Consider the following 18088-nt stretch of genomic DNA (forward strand, 5'->3'; position numbering starts at 1 on the left):
GCGATCGAAAAATCCAGATGGCGTTGCCAAACTGCGGCTGTTAATTCCACATGGTGGGGTATTATACTTCTTCATGCGACCAAGTTTCTTTTTTTATTAGTTATATATATTCCTCTCTATTTATTTTGCACTTAGGTGCAACACTATGAAGTAGTTACGTTGTCAGCAAGCTGAGTTACAAATTTAGTGGCTCGAGTTCGAATCCCGAGTGGTTAAAACTTTTTTTCAGGAAAATTTCAACAGATTTCATCATTGAATAATTATGTATAAAAGTCTAAATCAATGATGAATTCTTCAATGGCATTGAATGGATCGATGATTTAAAAATGTTAAAAATATATATTATATTTATATATTATATATAATATACATACTTTAATAAAACGCCATGATAATACTATTGCTAATTTCTTATTATTAAAATTTTACAACTAAATGTTTTTTTATTATCAAAACATTGTAAATATAAATGTTACTTACTATTAACATTTTATATTTAAACATTCTTCAAAAGTAATAATGCTTTGCAATTAAACATATTTTATAATTTGTTATAGTTGTGAACTCCATTCCTCTTCCATTATTATTAATTATAAAATTATTGAATTATTATTTAAATCATTATGCATCTGCATTATTATTAAGTATTAAAAGCAGTAGCTTTAAAAAAAAAAAAAAAAAACTAAGGAAAGAGAGAATTTTAAAATTCGTCACGATCAAATCTCGTCAAATATATGAAATATCAAATATATAAAATATACCTTAGACCTTATAGAATAATAAAAAGTATTCCATTCTGTAATTTAATGTAAGTTACTATTGATACAATAATGATATTCATTGAGTTTTGTAAACACCGTATGCCAAGATATTACGACGAAATTTGACTTTTCTGTCATTGAATAGCGCTCTTTCATTGTTGACAATTTATGCCATAAATTTGAATGTAAAATCCTATTAATATGCAAGTAGACATTCGCATAATCTAAATAAAAAGATAATTCTTTTTCTAAATTCTCTTTCTCTCTTTTTATTTTTAAATTAATTGTATCTTATGATACGTTACTCGCTTATGATACGAAAACTTTCGGAAATAATGATAGATACGTTCCATAAGATATAAATTTAAGATTTTTAGTTATTAAATATTTAGAATATTACAATGAAATTTGATTCTTTTGTTATTGAATAGAGTCGATGCATTAACTAACCAGACTAGAAACGTAGTTCAAGGGTCAATTTAATATACATTTTTACTTGAATAAGTTTAGCATCAGTGTCAGTTTGTATGATATAACACACTTCTTGGAAGGGATATAGCATTATTAAAGTATAAAAGGGCATTCGGTGCTAATGATTTCAGTCATTGTGAATATACGGTTAGTTTCGAATTTCTATATTCTATTTCAGCCAGAGAAATATCAAAACATCATGAGTGAGTATAAGGAGCCAAAAGAATCGTACAAATTCTTCAAATATGCTAATCCAGAACCAGGCGAGAAAGTTGTTATTTCCGGATTCGCTGGAAGATTTCCGAAATCCGATAATATGGAGGAACTAAAAAATAATATTTTTAATAATGAAGATTGTACCACCAATGATGAACGTCGTTGGAAACTAGGTATGAATTATACGTACATGATTTATTTTATTTAACGGAATACCTAGCTAACATTTTTTAATATTTATTTATCGTTGTTTTTCATAAGGTCACCCAGAAATTCCAGATAGAAACGGCAAAATTAATAACATTGAGAAATTCGATGCATCATTTTTTGGAGTCATTTTTAAGCAAGCTCATTCGATGGATCCTATGAGTAGAATGTTGCTCGAACATACTTACGAAGCTATCATAGATGCTGGAATTAATCCGAAAGATTTGCGGGGAACAAAGACAGGTGTATTCATAGGTTCATGTTTCTCTGAATCAGAGAAAACTTGGTTTTTTGAAAAACTTCAGGTAGCAATCAGATGATAGATCATCGACTACTTGTACGGATAAATAAGATGAACAATTCTTTTTCTTTAATTGTAGACAAATGGCCTAGGTATCAAGGGCTGTAGTAGAGATATGATGGCTAACAATATTTCGTCTTGGTTGGGTGTAACTGGACCAGCATATACCATTGATACGGCATGCAGTTCAAGTCTTTATGCGATGGAACATGCTTATAAAGCTATATATAGCGGAAAATGCGATTACGCGATCGTTGGCGGATCAAATCTTTGTCTTCATCCATACGTGTCTTTGCAATTTAGCCGTTTAGGTATTGATTATGCCAACTTGTTCAAAGAATTTGTCATTTCTTTTCCAATCATCATGAAAATATTATATCATATATTTAATCTTGGATTTCTCGAACAGGGGTATTGGCTCTGGATGGTTATTCGAGGTGTTTCGATGAAAATGCAGCAGGTTACACGCGTAGTGAAACCGTCGCTGTAGCATTCTTGCAAAAAGAAAAAAGTGCTAAAAGAATCTATGCTACGATTGTTCATGCGAAAACAAATTGCGATGGTTATAAAGAAGAGGGAATAACGTTTCCTTCTAACAAAATGCAGAGTACTCTTCTCAAAAAATTTTACAAAGAATGTGGTGTACCAACGAGTTGTGTTTCTTATGTGGAAGCTCATGGTACCGGAACGAAAGTCGGTGATCCTGTAGAAGTAAATTCTATAGATTACATTTACACTAAAGACAGAATTAATCCTCTTAAAATCGGTTCTATCAAATCAAACATTGGTCATACTGAACCAGCCAGTGGCGTTTGTTCTATTGCTAAGGTAAAAATATTGTTTAAATCGTAAGACGAGACGTTTCATTATCTTTGATATTTTACAGGCGATAATATCGTTGGAGTCGGGTATAATACCACCAAATATTAACTGTACTCAGCCACGCAAATCTGTGAAAGCTTTTACAGAAGGACGAATCAAAGTTGTTACCGAAAAGACTCCGTTAGATGGTGAATACATAGGCATTAATTCTTTCGGTTTTGGTGGTGCTAATGCTCATATTTTACTCAAATCAAACCCGAAAACAAAGATCAATAATGGATTGCCAAACGATGATTTGCCTAGACTTGTAGCTGTTTCGGGACGTACTGAAGCAGCAGTAGAAACCATATTAAGTAATGTACGGAAAGCGAATCAATGTTATTTTAGACAAAAGAAAGAAACATACCATTTGTTAGAATTATGTAAATACAATATCCTTTTTTATAGATCGACAATCGACCGGTAGACGTTGAATTTATTCGTCTTCTTCATGACATTCATCTTAAAGAAATATCAGGTCATTTATATCGTGCATACACGATAACTGGCCTTAAATCATCTGACAAGAAACCAAGAAAGATTGAAAATTTTTCCTGTAGGAAGAAACCAATATGTTTCATTTTTTCTGGAATAAACTCGCAATGGCCTGGAATGGGTATGGAAATTGTTCTTATAATGTTTTTTCGTAAACATTGAAATCTATAAAAATAAAAACCATTATAATGATTAAATGTATAGAATTTGAAATTTACTAGGTCAAGCTTTGATAAGATTACCTATATTTGCCAAAGCAATAGAGAAATGCGACGCCGTGTTAAAACCGCATAAGCTTAATATTTATGAAATTTTAACTAAAAAAGATAATACAATATTTGACAATATTTTACACACGTTTGTTGGAATTGCTGCCATTCAGGTAATGCTGACAAATATTTTACTATTTACGATAACGTCTAAGCATTCATTTGATAACATCTAAGCATTTATCTGATAAACGGGAAAAAATTGTGTAGATCGGCTTGGTAGATCTTCTAACTTCTGTGGGTGTAGTACCGGACTATATAATTGGACATTCTATTGGTGAACTTGGTTGCGCATACGCAGATGGATGTTTCACTGCGGAAGAAATGATATTAGCAGCATATTCCGAAGGATTAGCCTTGATAACAACAAAAATACCTATGTGTTCTGTTGCCACGGTAAGGCTTGGTTACAAAGATATAAAAGATTTGTGTCCTGCTGATATCGATGTCATATATCACAATGGGCCTGAGAGTTCAACCATTAGTGGACCGGCCGAATCTATGAAAGCATTTGTTGAAAAACTGCAGGTTCGTTTTAACTCAGTTACGATCCAGCTAACGAAAAGAATTGCGTAGAATGATTTTTTTAAGTTAATTCATGTAATATTTTTATGTTTAACAGGCAAACAAAATTTTCATGGAAAAAGTATCGAATAATAATATACCTTATCATAGTCGTTACATCGCAGTAGCTAAAAAGAAACTTTTGGTACATTTAAAAGAAGTGATACCAGTAGCAAAGCCTCGAAGTAAAAAATGGCTTAGCACATCGATAGCACGCGATGAATGGACGACCTCAGCTGCACGATTTTCATCGGCCGAGTATCATACCAATAATTTGTTGAAACCTGTACTTTTTGAAGAAACCTTAGCCCTTATCCCTAACAATGCCGTTACCATTGAAATTGCACCATACGGACTACTACAAGAGATTTTAAACAGATCATTACAACCAACCGTGACGAATATTGCGTTAACTCAGCGAGATAACGATGATAACGTGATAGTTTTTCTACAAGGATTAGGGACGCTCTATAACACCGGTATACAACTTGATCTTGCTAAATTATATCCACCCGTAGAATATCCTGTCAGTCGAGGTACTCCAATGATATCCCCACTTATTAGGTAAGAATTATGTAGATGCAAAAAAATGAAAAAGGGTAATAATTAAAAGGTCTTTTTAAATGTAATATATACATTCAATATTATATCACGTCTAGATGGGAACATTTGTACGATTGGTTCGTAACATCTTACAAAATGCAAGAGAAAATTATTTCCGGAGAACGAATGATTGAAATATCGATCATCGATGAAGATTTTGAGTACATACAGGGTCATGTGATCGATGGCAGAAACTTGTTTCCTGCAACAGGATATTTATGTTTAATTTGGGAGACTTTCGGTATGATGATAGGACAATTGTATCTAGAATTGTCCGTTGTCTTTGAAAATGTAAAGTTCAACCGAGCTACGACCGTTCCCAAAGAAGGCAAAATTGAAATGACTGTCATGATTCAAAAAGGTAACTGCTTCCTACCATGTGTAAACTATTTTTTAAAGAATTTAATATACATATGTCGATCTACAAATGAATAGGCAGCGGTAAATTTGAAGTGATCGAAAAGGGTACTGCTATTGTTACCGGAGTAATTCGTCTTGCAACAAACTTATCGAAGGAAAAGATATCTCCTGAGATGATCAATAAAAATATTAATAACGAGAAAGAAGAATTAAGTGCGGAAGATTTCTACAAAGAGTTGAAACTACGTGGTTATCAATATAGCGGCGTCTTCAAAAGCGTGCAAAGTATGTCAATTTCAGGAACTAAAGGATATATCGAATGGAAAAATAATTGGGTGGCGTTCATGGATAACATATTACAGATGAAAATCATCACTTTAGATACTAGAAGTTTATTTGTACCGACTGGAATTAAAAAATTGATAATAGATATTAAACTTCATCAAGAATATCTTCAAAATTTGACGACTGATGAACAATGTAAATATTTATTGTCAATATAATATGAAGTTTATCGATTATATAGATTACTCATAATGACGATTATCTCATTTCAGATATACCTGTACGATTATTCAAAAATATTGATGTGATAACAGCAGGGGGTGTGGAAATGCATCATATTAGAAGTAATGTGATTGCTCGAAAATTTATTAATTATCCAATTGTCGAAGAACATAAATTCGTTGCTTATCGCGATAAAAAGGAAGTGTCATTAGAAGAAATATTAATGTTATCTATGCACATTATTTTGGAAAATCTACCAATCATTAATATAAAGATAATAGAACTCGTTGAGGATAATGACAATATATCAGCAGAGAAACTTGTTTCTCCGTTACTTTTAAACATTTTAGAAAATGTACCTTTGATTCAAGCAAACATTAATGTATTTGCACCAGCAAACAAATTTGACGAGAAAGATATTCCTAAAGAAGTCACAGTTTCTGACTTGGATAAAATACAATCGATTGATAACGTACCATTAGCAATTGGGTATGCTTTGTTAACCAAAGAGAAGAAGGAGAACTTAAAACAACTTTTGAAATCTATAAAAGATGAAGCGTTTCTTTTATCGCGTGAAAAAATAAATACACCTTTGGACTTTTCGATTTTAAATGAGTTTCAATTACGTATAGTTTTAGAAAAACGTACCTCCGAAGAATCTTGGATATTATTAAGGAAGATGAAGAATACTCCGAAAAATATTTTGTCTATTAATGTTAATAGTAATGATTATAATTGGTTGCAACAAGTGCAAAGTATACTTGCCAAAGAAGACGGACAGGATATGAGTAACACGAGAGTAATACTTTATGAGGAAGGAAACTTCGAATCTGGTCTCTTAGGATTCATTAATTGCTTACGTAAAGAACCTGGCGGTGAGATTTTCCGAGTCGTTTTAATTCAAGATCTCAAGGCTCCGAAATTTTCTTTAAAATTACCTCTTTACTCCGAGCAACTCGAAATGGACCTTATTATGAACGTTTTACGACCAGGAAACGTTTGGGGATCATATAGACATTATCTACTTCCACCTTCCGAACCCAAATCTACTCATCATGCCATCATTACTCAATTGGTATGCGAATACATTCTATCAAATTATCAGCACATTTCACGAAGTAATACAATAATATTCGTACAAAATTTTTTAACAGTCACGTGGAGATTTAAGTTCGATACGTTGGGTTGAGGGTCCAATTACGAAGAATGATAAAAATACAAATCTTGTTCGCATTCATTATGCATCTTTAAATTTTAAAGATGTGATGTTGGCAACAGGTAAAATAACACCAGAACCAATAATCAACGACAGAAGAGAATTTGATCATATACTTGGATTTGAATATAGCGGAATCAGTATCACTGGTCGTCGTGTTACAGGGCTTAATCAAAATAGGTGAACTGATTAAAAATTACAAGGTTGATATTTAATACCGTGTATAAATTAATAGAAAATAAAAGAAAATGTAAATAATATTTTTTCAGATGTCTATCAAATTTTTGTCACACGGATGATACTTTTTCTTGGACCGTACCTGAACATTGGAGTTTAGAGGAAGCAGCGACAATACCATGTATATATTGCACATGTATCGATGCACTTTATATTAATGGAGAAATGAAGAGGGGTGACAAAATACTTATCCATTCGGGTGCTGGTGGTATTGGCCAAGCCGCGATTAACTTAGCTCTTCATGAAGGCTGTGAAGTATTTACTACCGTCGGTACACCAGAAAAACGTAAATTTATTAAAGAAACATTCCCTAGTATCGATGATAATCATATTGGAAATTCTCGAGATATTACCTTTGAAAAAATGATTTTGCAACAAACCAATGGTGTAGGTGTAGACATAGTTCTAAATTCTTTAGCGGAAGAGAAACTTTTAGCATCTCTACGTTGTTTGGCCCATAATGGACGATTTTTAGAAATTGGAAAGTTTGACCTACAAATGAATAATGAATTAAACGAAAGTATCTTTATCAAGAAGGGAATCAGTTTTCATGCCATAATGTTAGATAAAATTATGGAAACATTGGACGAGGTCAAAAACAAAATTAGTTCAATATTAAACAAACTTATTAAGGAAGGAGTTATTAAACCGATTGTTAGAAAAGTCTTCGGCAAAGACAAAGTAGAGGAAGCACTTAGATTCATGGCAGCTGGAAAACATATTGGAAAAGTAAGTTGACGTTCGTCGTTTGAATTTGCTTTTGCTGGAATCATGTTAAATTAAAATAACCAGAAATGCGTTTTAAATGTCGTAGGTACTCATCAAGATTTACGAAGAGAATCAACCATTGGATTCGCCCATATTGGCTGCACCTTTTTATAGATGTCTTCCGAACAAAAGTTATATAATTCTTGGTGGCTTGGGAGGTTTTGGTATAGAATTAATCGATTGGTTGATTCTCCGAAGTGCTAAAAATATTATAATTACCTCCCGAAATGGTATAAAAAATGGTTATCAACGCATGAGAATTAAAATATGGGAATCATACGGCGTGAATGTTAAGATTCTCGCCGGTCTCGACTCTACTAAACAGAAAGATTGCGAGCTTATCGTGAGAACGGCGATAGATAAAGGTCCCGTTGATGGTATATTCAATCTCCTGGTTTCTTTAAAAGACGGTATTTGTAAAAATCAAACGCCGGAAACTTTTGAAGAATCTTTCAAAGGAAAAGTTTGGACCACGAAACACTTGGACCAAATAACTAGGAAATTATGTCCGGATCTTCGACATTTCGTAGTCTTCTCTTCTGTCTCGTCCGGAAGAGGAAATGCCGGCCAAACAAATTATAGTATGGCTAATTCCATCATGGAGAGAATATGTGAAAAAAGAGTAGAAGAAGGTTTACCTGGATTAGCTATTCAATGGGGAGCGATCGGAGATGTCGGTATTCTTGCAGATATGCAGAACAATGATAAGGAATTTATTATCTGTGGTACCAAACAACAAAGAATAATATCATGTTTACAAGAACTCGATAGATTCTTGACACAAAATAAACCTATAGTTTCTAGTATGGTAATTGCTGAAAAACGAGTAGATAGTGGTGCGAATAATATTATAGATTCTGTCTTAAATATTATGGGTAAGTTTTGTCTAAAAATTATGTTTATTATTATCATTATTATTATTAAATTTAATAATTTGATGATATACCTACTTTAACTGTCTTATCTTCTTGAAAGTACGAATTTTTAATTGTAGGTATTAAAGATTTAAAGACTATCAGTCAACAGATTTCCTTGGCTGAACTTGGAATGGATTCTATGATGGCTGTAGAAATAAAACAGACATTAGAGCGTGAACATGAAGTATATCTCACAGCAGCAGATATTCGAAACTTAAATTTGGCCAAACTTATGGTAATAAGTAACAAACAGGCAGATAATAGCAATGATAATGTAAGTACTAGAGAAGAAATACTAGGTGATAGAATGATGTTGATGCAATTGTTCGGCGAAATACTTTCCGCTGAAATAACTATTCCGCTCAAAACTAATCCAGAGAAAGGTCGGAAGGAGAGTTTCTTCATTCCAGGAATTGAAGGTTATGGCAAGGTTTTTCAAACATTAGAATCAAAAATTAAATCACCTGCGACTTGTTTCCAACTGGCTGCAAATTATAAATTAGAGACTGTAGAAGAGATGGCTAATGTATTTCTACCGGTATATTCTTTTACTACAAAAAAGTATTAAATATTATTGAATCTTATGCATTAACATAGTATATAATTTACATATTATAGTATATATTAGAAAAACTTAAGGATCAAAGAGATTTCATATTAGTCGGATATTCCTTTGGATCGCTTATTGCTATTGAACTTACACGAAAGATAGAAGCCAAAGGATTTAATGGTCGACTAATTTTGATAGATGGTGCTCCTTTGCAATTAAAAACACTTATAAAGCAACACTTAAAAGCATCACTGGAGGAAGAATTAGAAAGCAAAGTTCTGCTTAACATCATGAATACATTCACACCTGTTAACAGTAAACAAGTTCGTCATTATTTTTCTAAAAGACATTTTTTCTTTTTCTTTTTTGCGAACACTAATTTCTAAACATTATTTTATAGTTGGCACTAGAATTAGAAAAATGCAAAACGTGGGATGAAAAAGTAAATACATTCTTTAATGTTTTATATCCTGAGCATAAGCAATTAGATTTGGAAAAAAATCAAAAAAATGCCATTCTCTCATATTATGTGAGATTGCAAGCAACTATGAAATATGATCCAAAACCAATGCCATATATAAAATCACCAATAACATTATTTAAGCCATTGTTATCATCTGTACAACATATTTCGTATGATTATGAACTGCAGAAAGTAAGTTGTAAAAATTCGTATAGATCATAAAAATAATAGTTATTTATTATAAAATATTGTTATTTTTAGATAACTGAAGGTAAAGTAGAAGTACACACTGTTAATGGCGATCATATCACGATGTTAGAAGATATGAAAATTGCAATGGCAATTAATGATGAACCGTTTGAAGATGCTAAAGAAAATCTAATGAAAGAAAATTAATAAAAATAATATTAATAAAATTATATAGTGCAAGTGATTTATATATAATGTTGTTTGTGGTGGTGGTGGTTGTTCAACAAATTCATTTAAATATTTAAATAAAAAATACTCTTAAAATGTACAGGCTCTAATTCATAAATTCAATAGTAATTTTGTTTCTTGTCTATAACTTCTGTTTTTTTCCACTTTATTCTGTTTTTAATAAGTTTTCTACTTCTGTATCATACACTCGTTCTATATTTGTGTGCTTACAATGTTACGTTTTAATAATCTAATCTATTTACTGCCAGTCGATAACGAGGATTTCTATTTTACCGAACATAGGTAAAGTAGATTTATTGATTATCAGCTGATAGGAAGTAGATCCCTGTGTTATTATTAATCAGTAACGAAGAATTTTTAGTCAAGTTCCTTTTTTAACTCGTAAAAGTAGATTCCTGTTTTACGTACATGGTTAGGACAGTATTCTTACTGCAGTTGTAGTTCATATATTTTTTATATTTATCACTGAAGTAACATGGCCTTCAAACTTTTTAAATATGAATTGGAGGATATTTCTTTTTTATGAGTTTTAAAAAATTGGTTTATACGCTCTTTTTCCATAAATGAAAATATCGCAAAAAAGTGGTTTTCCTCTTGTTTATTCAATCAAACATAATTACTTTTTAAGTTACATCTTTTTTATATATTATTTAAATAAAAAATATAAAATTAAGTAGAAAGATATCGATATCAAGCTTGTGAAATAGTTGGTAACTTATATAAAATTAGATAATAAAATTATGACATTATTATCTGATTTTACTTTAGAATAAAAGAAATGAAACGATTCCCTCGTAATTATCCTCTCTCGTACATCGTAAAAAAATAAAAAAAGAAATGTTTTCCATTTTGAATAGAGAGGTACTACTTCCGTTTTATTTTTCCTTCTTACATAATAACCATTGGTGAGTATCCGGCGCAACGTAGCCGAAGCTTTCTGTATAAAAACCGATGGACAGAAATTCCAAGATTAAACGAATTTCATCTCGTCCTGTCGATTCCATTCGCAAATAAAGTCGAAAAAAGTTCAAACGGACTTTGTGTAAAAAGAAATGTATATATGTACTTAGTTGATACAAGTTCAAATATGCTACTGACAAATGCACGATTTCTTCTTTTTTTATTCTCTTTTTGACGATAAGAATAAAAGAGAAATAATATAAAAGTATTTCCTTACGACAACTACGTAGATATCAGCAATTAAAAAAAAATCGATGCTCGAACAGAAAGGAAAGAAATATGCGGATGTAAGTTAGCTCGAAGATGACGTCGTATACGATTTAGTCGAGTGTCTCGTTAGCTGTCCGATTACGTCGACGTAGTACTACGTAGAAAGATCGGTTCATCCAAGCAACAGGGTACGAGCTACTTGTCTAGCGTATTATTAGGTGGGTGCTTCGAAGAGGAAGGGTGGCGTAAAAGCATGATACACGGCTTACCAGCAGCCAACGCCGGTATCGACCGGTCGCATACGCTTAAACACCCTCTTACCTACACGCATCGACTACACGGAATGTCGTCCGGATAAAACAAGAGACGGAACGATTTGTCGAAATACGAGAAGCCTCCCTAAACAAGACTAGACATTGCCTTTTTCCTTTTGCTATCTGTTTTGCTATCTGCGATCGATAGTTCGATGTAAGATCGAACAGAAAAAAAAAGATAAAAGTACAAATTTATTAATCAATTGCTCTGATTCTAAAACGAAAAAGTCTTTAAATTTTATCTAAAATTTAACAAGATCTTACAGATCTCTCTATCGATTTTCAAAAATTACATAATTTCATTCAAATTCGAGATCTTTGTTTAGACCATAGAGAACGATTTCCGAATCGTACACCGAATCCACCAACCGATACAATTTTAATTATCTCTACTCTGTCGATTTCATTAAGTTTCATCCCTCGTAGAGAGCTTTTAATTACTGCTCAGTGAATATATCGAATAACGCGAGCATCGTATATAAAGTTGCTTTACAGCGTACATCACAGTATCCCAGTGCTTGGTATCGACCTGCCCTTACTCTCCCATATGTATCTAGTGTTTCGGGAATGCCAGAGTATAGACGACCGTTCCCTTGATTATTCGATTCCACGACACGTTCCAACATAACGCATTTGTATCATAAATATATCTATTTCATATTTCTACATCGATACGAAAGTGAACGCGATGGATTTTCTAAAATTTAGTCTGCTTTCATCAGACATAACTGTACTCACGTAAAAGAAGCTTTTGAGAGATAACGATGAAAAGCTTATCATCGTGGAGTATCGTCTTATAAGAAAAGGAAAATTCCTAAATATAAAAAATGGAAATGATATGGATAAAGATTATTTCGGCCTTTTTTAAATTAACGAAAGGTCTTATCAAGTTCCAACTGCAAAGGGTTAAACGAGAATTGTTTGTATATGAATAAAACATCATGAGAATCAGGAACAAACGGTGATAACGTTGATCGAAAGGGAACAACCTCTCGAAAGTACGAGGGAAAGCGTTTCGCGAGAAGATCGATCACCCTATGCGCCATGAACACGGCGCCAACGAAAATGCACGCTTCGTTTTGATGAATGCCAATTGCATCGGTAAACGCCTGTCATTCGAGCGTAACGTCAAAAGTTACGGGAATGCGAGAGGTTGGAAACTTCACCACACACGATGAACACGACCTTCGTTCGAGTGGCCCTTTTTCAAGGATAAGCTACAAACTGTAACTAACCTGTGTACGAACGAGAGAGAGAGAGGAGAGAGAAAAAAGATCTACGATCGAAAAAAGGGTGCAACTACAGTATAGAAAAAGAGCAAAAAAAAAAAAAAGAGAGAGAGAGAAAAATTCCACAAGCCATTGAGCCGCAATCTCCATGGATTATCGCGTACAAAGCACTTCGCGATGCACAAAGGTGGCCTAAGGCGGTTGAACGATAGGACAAAGAGAGGAAAGAGGTGGACGATATGGAAAAGGAACGAGCGAGCGAGCTTAGGGGAAAAATAATGAGATTTTTCGCGCCTTAACATTGATTTCGAGATAATTACAACCCTCACGTTACATTCAACCTTCTCTTTTTCAAAATGTATAATACGGATATTGTTAAAATTGATTATCTCTTCTTTTCTTTTCCTTTTTATTTCTTAAATCTGTCTTATAGATCATACACTCAAATATGTTCACCCTTCTAATTTGAAAATACTCGATCCTCGAAATATGTCAATATCCATGTACCATTAACTCCAGGACGATGCAAAAGGAGGATATAGCGTTTAAGGACGATCGATTGACCGAAGCGTTTCACGGAACGAGCCATATCTTTGTCTCTCGCGAACTCGACTCGTACATACGATATGTAGGACATAACGACGACACGAGCAGCGAATCAACGTTGTTCCGATAACGTGAATTAACGGTCGACGATTCTACCTTACTCGAAAGTGCATATCCTTTCTATGATTCTCTTCGGCGTCTTCCTGTCGTCGTCGTTGTCGTCGTCGTCGTTGACCGCCTTCCTTGCGAGGAAATAAATTCTCGAATACGAATCACCACTGTTAACGTGTCTGTCCTTACGTATCTTTCTTAATTTATGTTCCATCGTAACGATATTTACATATTGCAATAGTTTTCGTTTATTTTTGTAGGGATTTATAATTCGCGAAAATAGAGATTAATTGTGTCATCAGAAATTTCGTTTGTCATGTCAAATAAATTGCAAATGTTTCTTTTTTTTTGTCTTTTCTTTTTATCTTTTTTTTTGTCAGAACGACTTTTTTCTTCTTCTTTTTTTTTTTTTTTTTTTTTTTTTTTTTTTTTTTTTTCATTGGAAAGACTTTCGAAGATATTTTAAATGTCTAAGAAGTTATTCTCTCTTTCTATCTCTTCAGTTGAAAAATAAAAAGTAAGGTCATTTTACAAAGACTGTAAATGTCATCGAGAGAATCGACCAATGACAGAGACGTTTCTCATTACAACAGTCTGAAAGATCGCAAGCACAAACGTGGAAATGCTTTTTCCATCGTTCTGGCTTTTCGGGAATATCCTACTACGATGTCTCTCTTACTTTCTTTTTCTCTTCTTTTCATTTTCTCTTTGTAGAGAAACTAAGAGAGAGAGAGAGAGAGAGAGAGAGAGAGAGAGAGAGATGGGGGAAAAGAAAAAGAGAGAAAAAGAGAACCTTCAGCGAGATCCCTCTGAGATCGGTAATTCCCAAAAGCAATACTTGGGTTTCAGTGATCGCGAAGAGGAAGATCCAAGGCGGCTGATAAAATTCTGCGAGCGAGCCAGTTTCGCAAGAGGCGTATTAAAAATCGTGTCTATGTACACGTCGCATGTTTTCTCTCTGACGTTTGCGCAACAATCTTCTCTCCGGGGGCGCAAGAACACTGTAAAGTCACATACGAGAGAGGAAGAAAGGGAAAAAGAGAGAGAGAGAGGGAGAGAAAGTGCAGTGCACGTACTATCCTTTTCTTTCCAATTTTGTGAGCATACAACGTTATGCATTTTTCAGGAACCATGACGACAACGTAAAACATTCGAGACGAACGTTCCATTCAAATATTTCCAATGATTCGATGAAATAACATGATCCAAATAGATATGATATAAAGTTCAATGAATTCGAATAGATCAGGTTTTACTTGCTTTCATAAACAAGGCCATCTTATAAGAATCGTTTGTATTCGTGATTATCATTGGCTTCCTTTTTCTTTCTTTCTTTCTTTCTTTCTTTCTTTCTTTCTTTCTTTCTTTCTTTCTTTCTTTCTTTCTTTCTTACTTTTTTTCTTTCCCTTGTTGAATCGCGGACAACGAGGTGGATTTATTTTTTTTTCCTCCGCTCCAAACTATACCAATCCTTTCACCCGCAAATCCTCCGACGCAAAATTACGCGAGATTCTCTTCCCTCGTAGGCACGTCGAGCATAATGACTCTTTCTGTCGGTCTCCTACTTTTGCGCTCTTTGTCCTCCCTCGCCGTCGGCCATTGAAAAAGATTCCTGGACAATCCTCACCAGTCGTGTATAATTATTTCTCATTGTAAAGTACTTTTTTTTCTCCTGTAAACAACGATATTATCGTCATAATAAAGGAATTATTAATCGTCGGTATACGACGTATGTACGATCTACAACTCGGACGTAAATTCGTTCGGTTGCTTCTCTTCTTTGACTGTGATTCTTTAATAGGACAAATTGCTTTATGGTAGGAAAAGTTTCTCTCTCTCTCTTGTCGAACAGATGATTAAACCGTCTCGTTATCGAGGCTAACGAGGGTACCTTCCAATCTCTCGGCTCCTTGAAATTCACAACGTTGTTCCAGATTTAACCGATAACAAGAGTTCTCTTCGTACATCGATATAGAACGATCATATTGTTGAAATGGATGCAAAGATAGAACATTTCGTTTTCGCATTGAGAAACAGCCTAATCCATTATATACAACTCCTTTTTATTTATTTCTATGGAACGATTAACAACCATATGTACGTTTTATTATAGATCACAGGTTCTTTTCTTTTTTCTTTTTCTTTCTTTTTCATTAATAAGCATCAATACACGTTGAACATTAAATGAAGATCAATCACGGTCATCTGAAATAAGAAAAATGAAAAATAGAAACGGGTTGCTTGTTGTTACGCCTATTACCGTATTTATCTTATTTAGCTTTTGTATTTAGCTTATCAATCTTCCAGATGAACGTAATTAACAACAGGTGTGCCAATTATCTTTTGTTATCGTTGATAATGCAAGAAAGATAACTAGGCCAGGTAAAAGAAAGAACTATTATTTTAAACTTTGTTCGATTTTAAGCAAAAGAACAGTTCTTTTTTTTGTAACTTCTTAAAACTTGTCTTAAAAAATATATAGTTTCTAATTTTCAATCTTCTTAATTTCATAAATTTGTCAAGTGGTACTTACATGCTATAGATTTATGGAACTTATTATCTTTTTTTTTTTTTTTATTCATTAAATTATTTTTCTTTTTCCATCTACCTTTTATCTTTAATATCCATGCGCTGAATGATTACCGTGTCCACCATCACTAGGATTATTGTGAACATTATGCTCCTCTTTTGGCACGTAAGTTATGAAATATGTCAAACACCAACTGGTAAAAAGTACGATCAGGATCAAGAATGTTATCGAATTAAAACTGTCCCACCCTAAAATGATTTGTTTCGATGATTTTATTTCAGGAAAATTTTCGTCGTCCACACGACCACGACTGCTTTCTGGAAATCTATTGGAAGCCATTTCTTCCGAAAGGTTCGCGTTTCTAACAAGAAATGACGGATGAATCGAGATATGTTAGATTATATGATTTCGGTCTCATTGATAATGATTGATTGTTTTGTCAATTTTAAGATCAGGAAAAAATAGCTGATTAGATAACAACAGTTGATACGAGCAAATGTTTATCAGATATTATATGTATGCACTGGATAAATGAAACTGTAAGTGTGTGTGTGTGTGTGTGTATCCTTTGTGTTAGTTTTACTTTAGCATATCTTTTAAAAAATAAATTGATTTATAAAAAATAAATACGTATATAATATATAATTATACAAATATATTATTATTATTATTATTATTATTATTGTTATTATTATTATTATTATTATTATTATTATTATTATTATTATTATTATTATTATATTGTTTTATTATTAATCTTATTAACCCTTTTATCGATAATAATAGAGAATTAAAGTGTATTATGAAATGAAGCATTAATATTTAATAACATTGTGTTGATAGAGTTACAGAGGGGAGATTAATTACCACGGTAGAAATAATTATTATTAAATTATAGTGCTACTTAGAAAACGATCATTTTATCACGAACAGCAATCCACATAGTCACTGTTTATTTTTTTCCAAGAGAAGAGCCAATAACCGATTGCTGTTCCAATTACCACGGCGATGCACAACCAGACGTTGAAAGTCATAAATATTAGCATTAGAAAATATCCTATTATCATTTGGCAAACATGTAATATCACTTGAAGCAGATGAACCACAGAAAAGATCATCTGTCTGAAATACCACGAACGATCGTTACTATCATAAATAAAGATAATTATGATGTACTTACATCCTCGTTTTCCTTATATTCTTGTTTGCCAACGCTGTATAATTAAAAAGATGATCGCTATAAATAATAAGAAAAAAAAAATCGTTTAAAGGGATTATAATTTTTGAAGATCATAATATCAAGTGACTTACCGATAACTTTTCAGTCCTTCGTAAATCATCGTAAGCAGAATAATTCCGATCATGGAACCACCCATGCCAATCCAATCTGTCGTTCGCCATTCTTTGAAAAGAATCGTTTCACTGACACCACCGTGAAAGAACATCTAAAAAAAAATATATTAACAACATTGCCATTACTCAAAAGAAATGAGTGAATTAATAATTTTATGACACACCGAATGCATCTTGGCGTATTCAGTCGATGCCTGAAAATTCTTTAAGATAAACTTTTTGTCTGCGGAGCAAAGTATTTCTTATCGACGAAAAGATAACGTATCTATCTATTTATATATATATATATATATATATATATATATATATATATACATATATATATACGTACACATGTACCTACAAGATATATCGTAAGAAATAATGATCATAATTGTCGCATATGAAATGAAACTAATTAACGATCGATTCTATTTCAAGGTATTATTCTTCCCCAATTATAAACCAATGCTAGTCGATCGATCGTCTGATGCGAGTACAATAACATGTCGAGATAAAGTTCAATATTGGTGGTCATATCGAAATTCGATCTTTAGTTTTAATAAGAAGACGCGATAAATGGTTTTAGAGGAATGAAAAGGGGTTGAAAAAGTCGATAATATGGGAGTGTGAAGACGAACGAAAAAGCGAT

At 32.9% G+C, this 18088-nt stretch overlaps 2 protein-coding genes across 3 annotated transcripts; one reads left to right on the top strand and one right to left on the bottom strand.

The window, feature by feature from the left end:
- The first annotated feature begins 1344 nt into the window (after positions 1-1344).
- LOC127064300 (fatty acid synthase-like) lies at positions 1345-10772 on the top strand. The gene is made up of 19 exons (XM_050995159.1): positions 1345-1621; positions 1710-1960; positions 2036-2267; positions 2366-2784; positions 2843-3136; positions 3226-3433; positions 3534-3694; positions 3792-4109; positions 4204-4709; positions 4805-5109; positions 5184-5588; positions 5666-6690; positions 6770-7011; positions 7101-7797; positions 7883-8711; positions 8831-9291; positions 9372-9626; positions 9704-9958; positions 10028-10772. Exons 1-19 carry the CDS (start codon positions 1354-1356, stop codon positions 10160-10162), a joined length of 7266 nt encoding a protein of 2421 aa, XP_050851116.1. The 5' UTR covers positions 1345-1353; the 3' UTR covers positions 10163-10772.
- Positions 10773-13212: 2440 nt separating this feature from the next.
- On the bottom strand, positions 13213-17801 carry LOC127064328 (high affinity copper uptake protein 1-like). Of its 2 annotated transcripts, XM_050995275.1 has the most exons (6): positions 17789-17801; positions 17622-17651; positions 17416-17549; positions 17285-17341; positions 16183-17226; positions 13213-15779 (listed from the first exon to the last, which is right to left on the bottom strand). In XM_050995275.1, exons 2-5 carry the CDS (start codon positions 17628-17630, stop codon positions 17028-17030), a joined length of 399 nt encoding a protein of 132 aa, XP_050851232.1. In that variant the 5' UTR covers positions 17631-17651; positions 17789-17801; the 3' UTR covers positions 13213-15779; positions 16183-17027. The 2 variants fall into 2 exon arrangements, with proteins under 2 accessions (XP_050851232.1, XP_050851233.1); XM_050995276.1 differs by lacking the exon at positions 17789-17801 and having other exon boundaries at positions 16108-17226.
- Positions 17802-18088: the final 287 nt, after the last annotated feature.

Source organism: Vespula vulgaris, chromosome 5 (genome assembly GCF_905475345.1).
Source record: "Vespula vulgaris chromosome 5, iyVesVulg1.1, whole genome shotgun sequence".
In the NCBI taxonomy this organism is placed as follows: domain Eukaryota; kingdom Metazoa; phylum Arthropoda; class Insecta; order Hymenoptera; family Vespidae; genus Vespula; species Vespula vulgaris.

Excerpts from the sequence above, each read along its gene's own strand:
- LOC127064328 (XM_050995275.1), bottom strand. Across the intron at positions 17,342-17,415 it reads GAAGGACTGAAAAGTTATCG|CGATCATCTTTTTAATTATA; the intron begins GTAAGTCACTTG and ends TATTATTTATAG. Across the intron at positions 17,227-17,284 it reads AATATAAGGAAAACGAGGAT|ACAGATGATCTTTTCTGTGG; the intron begins GTAAGTACATCA and ends GTGGTATTTCAG.
- LOC127064300 (XM_050995159.1), top strand. The coding sequence starts at position 1,354 with ATGATTTCAGTCATTGTGAATATACGGTTAGTTTCGAATTTCTATATT. Across the intron at positions 2,785-2,842 it reads GCGTTTGTTCTATTGCTAAG|GCGATAATATCGTTGGAGTC; the intron begins GTAAAAATATTG and ends GATATTTTACAG. Across the intron at positions 3,137-3,225 it reads TAGAAACCATATTAAGTAAT|ATCGACAATCGACCGGTAGA; the intron begins GTACGGAAAGCG and ends CCTTTTTTATAG.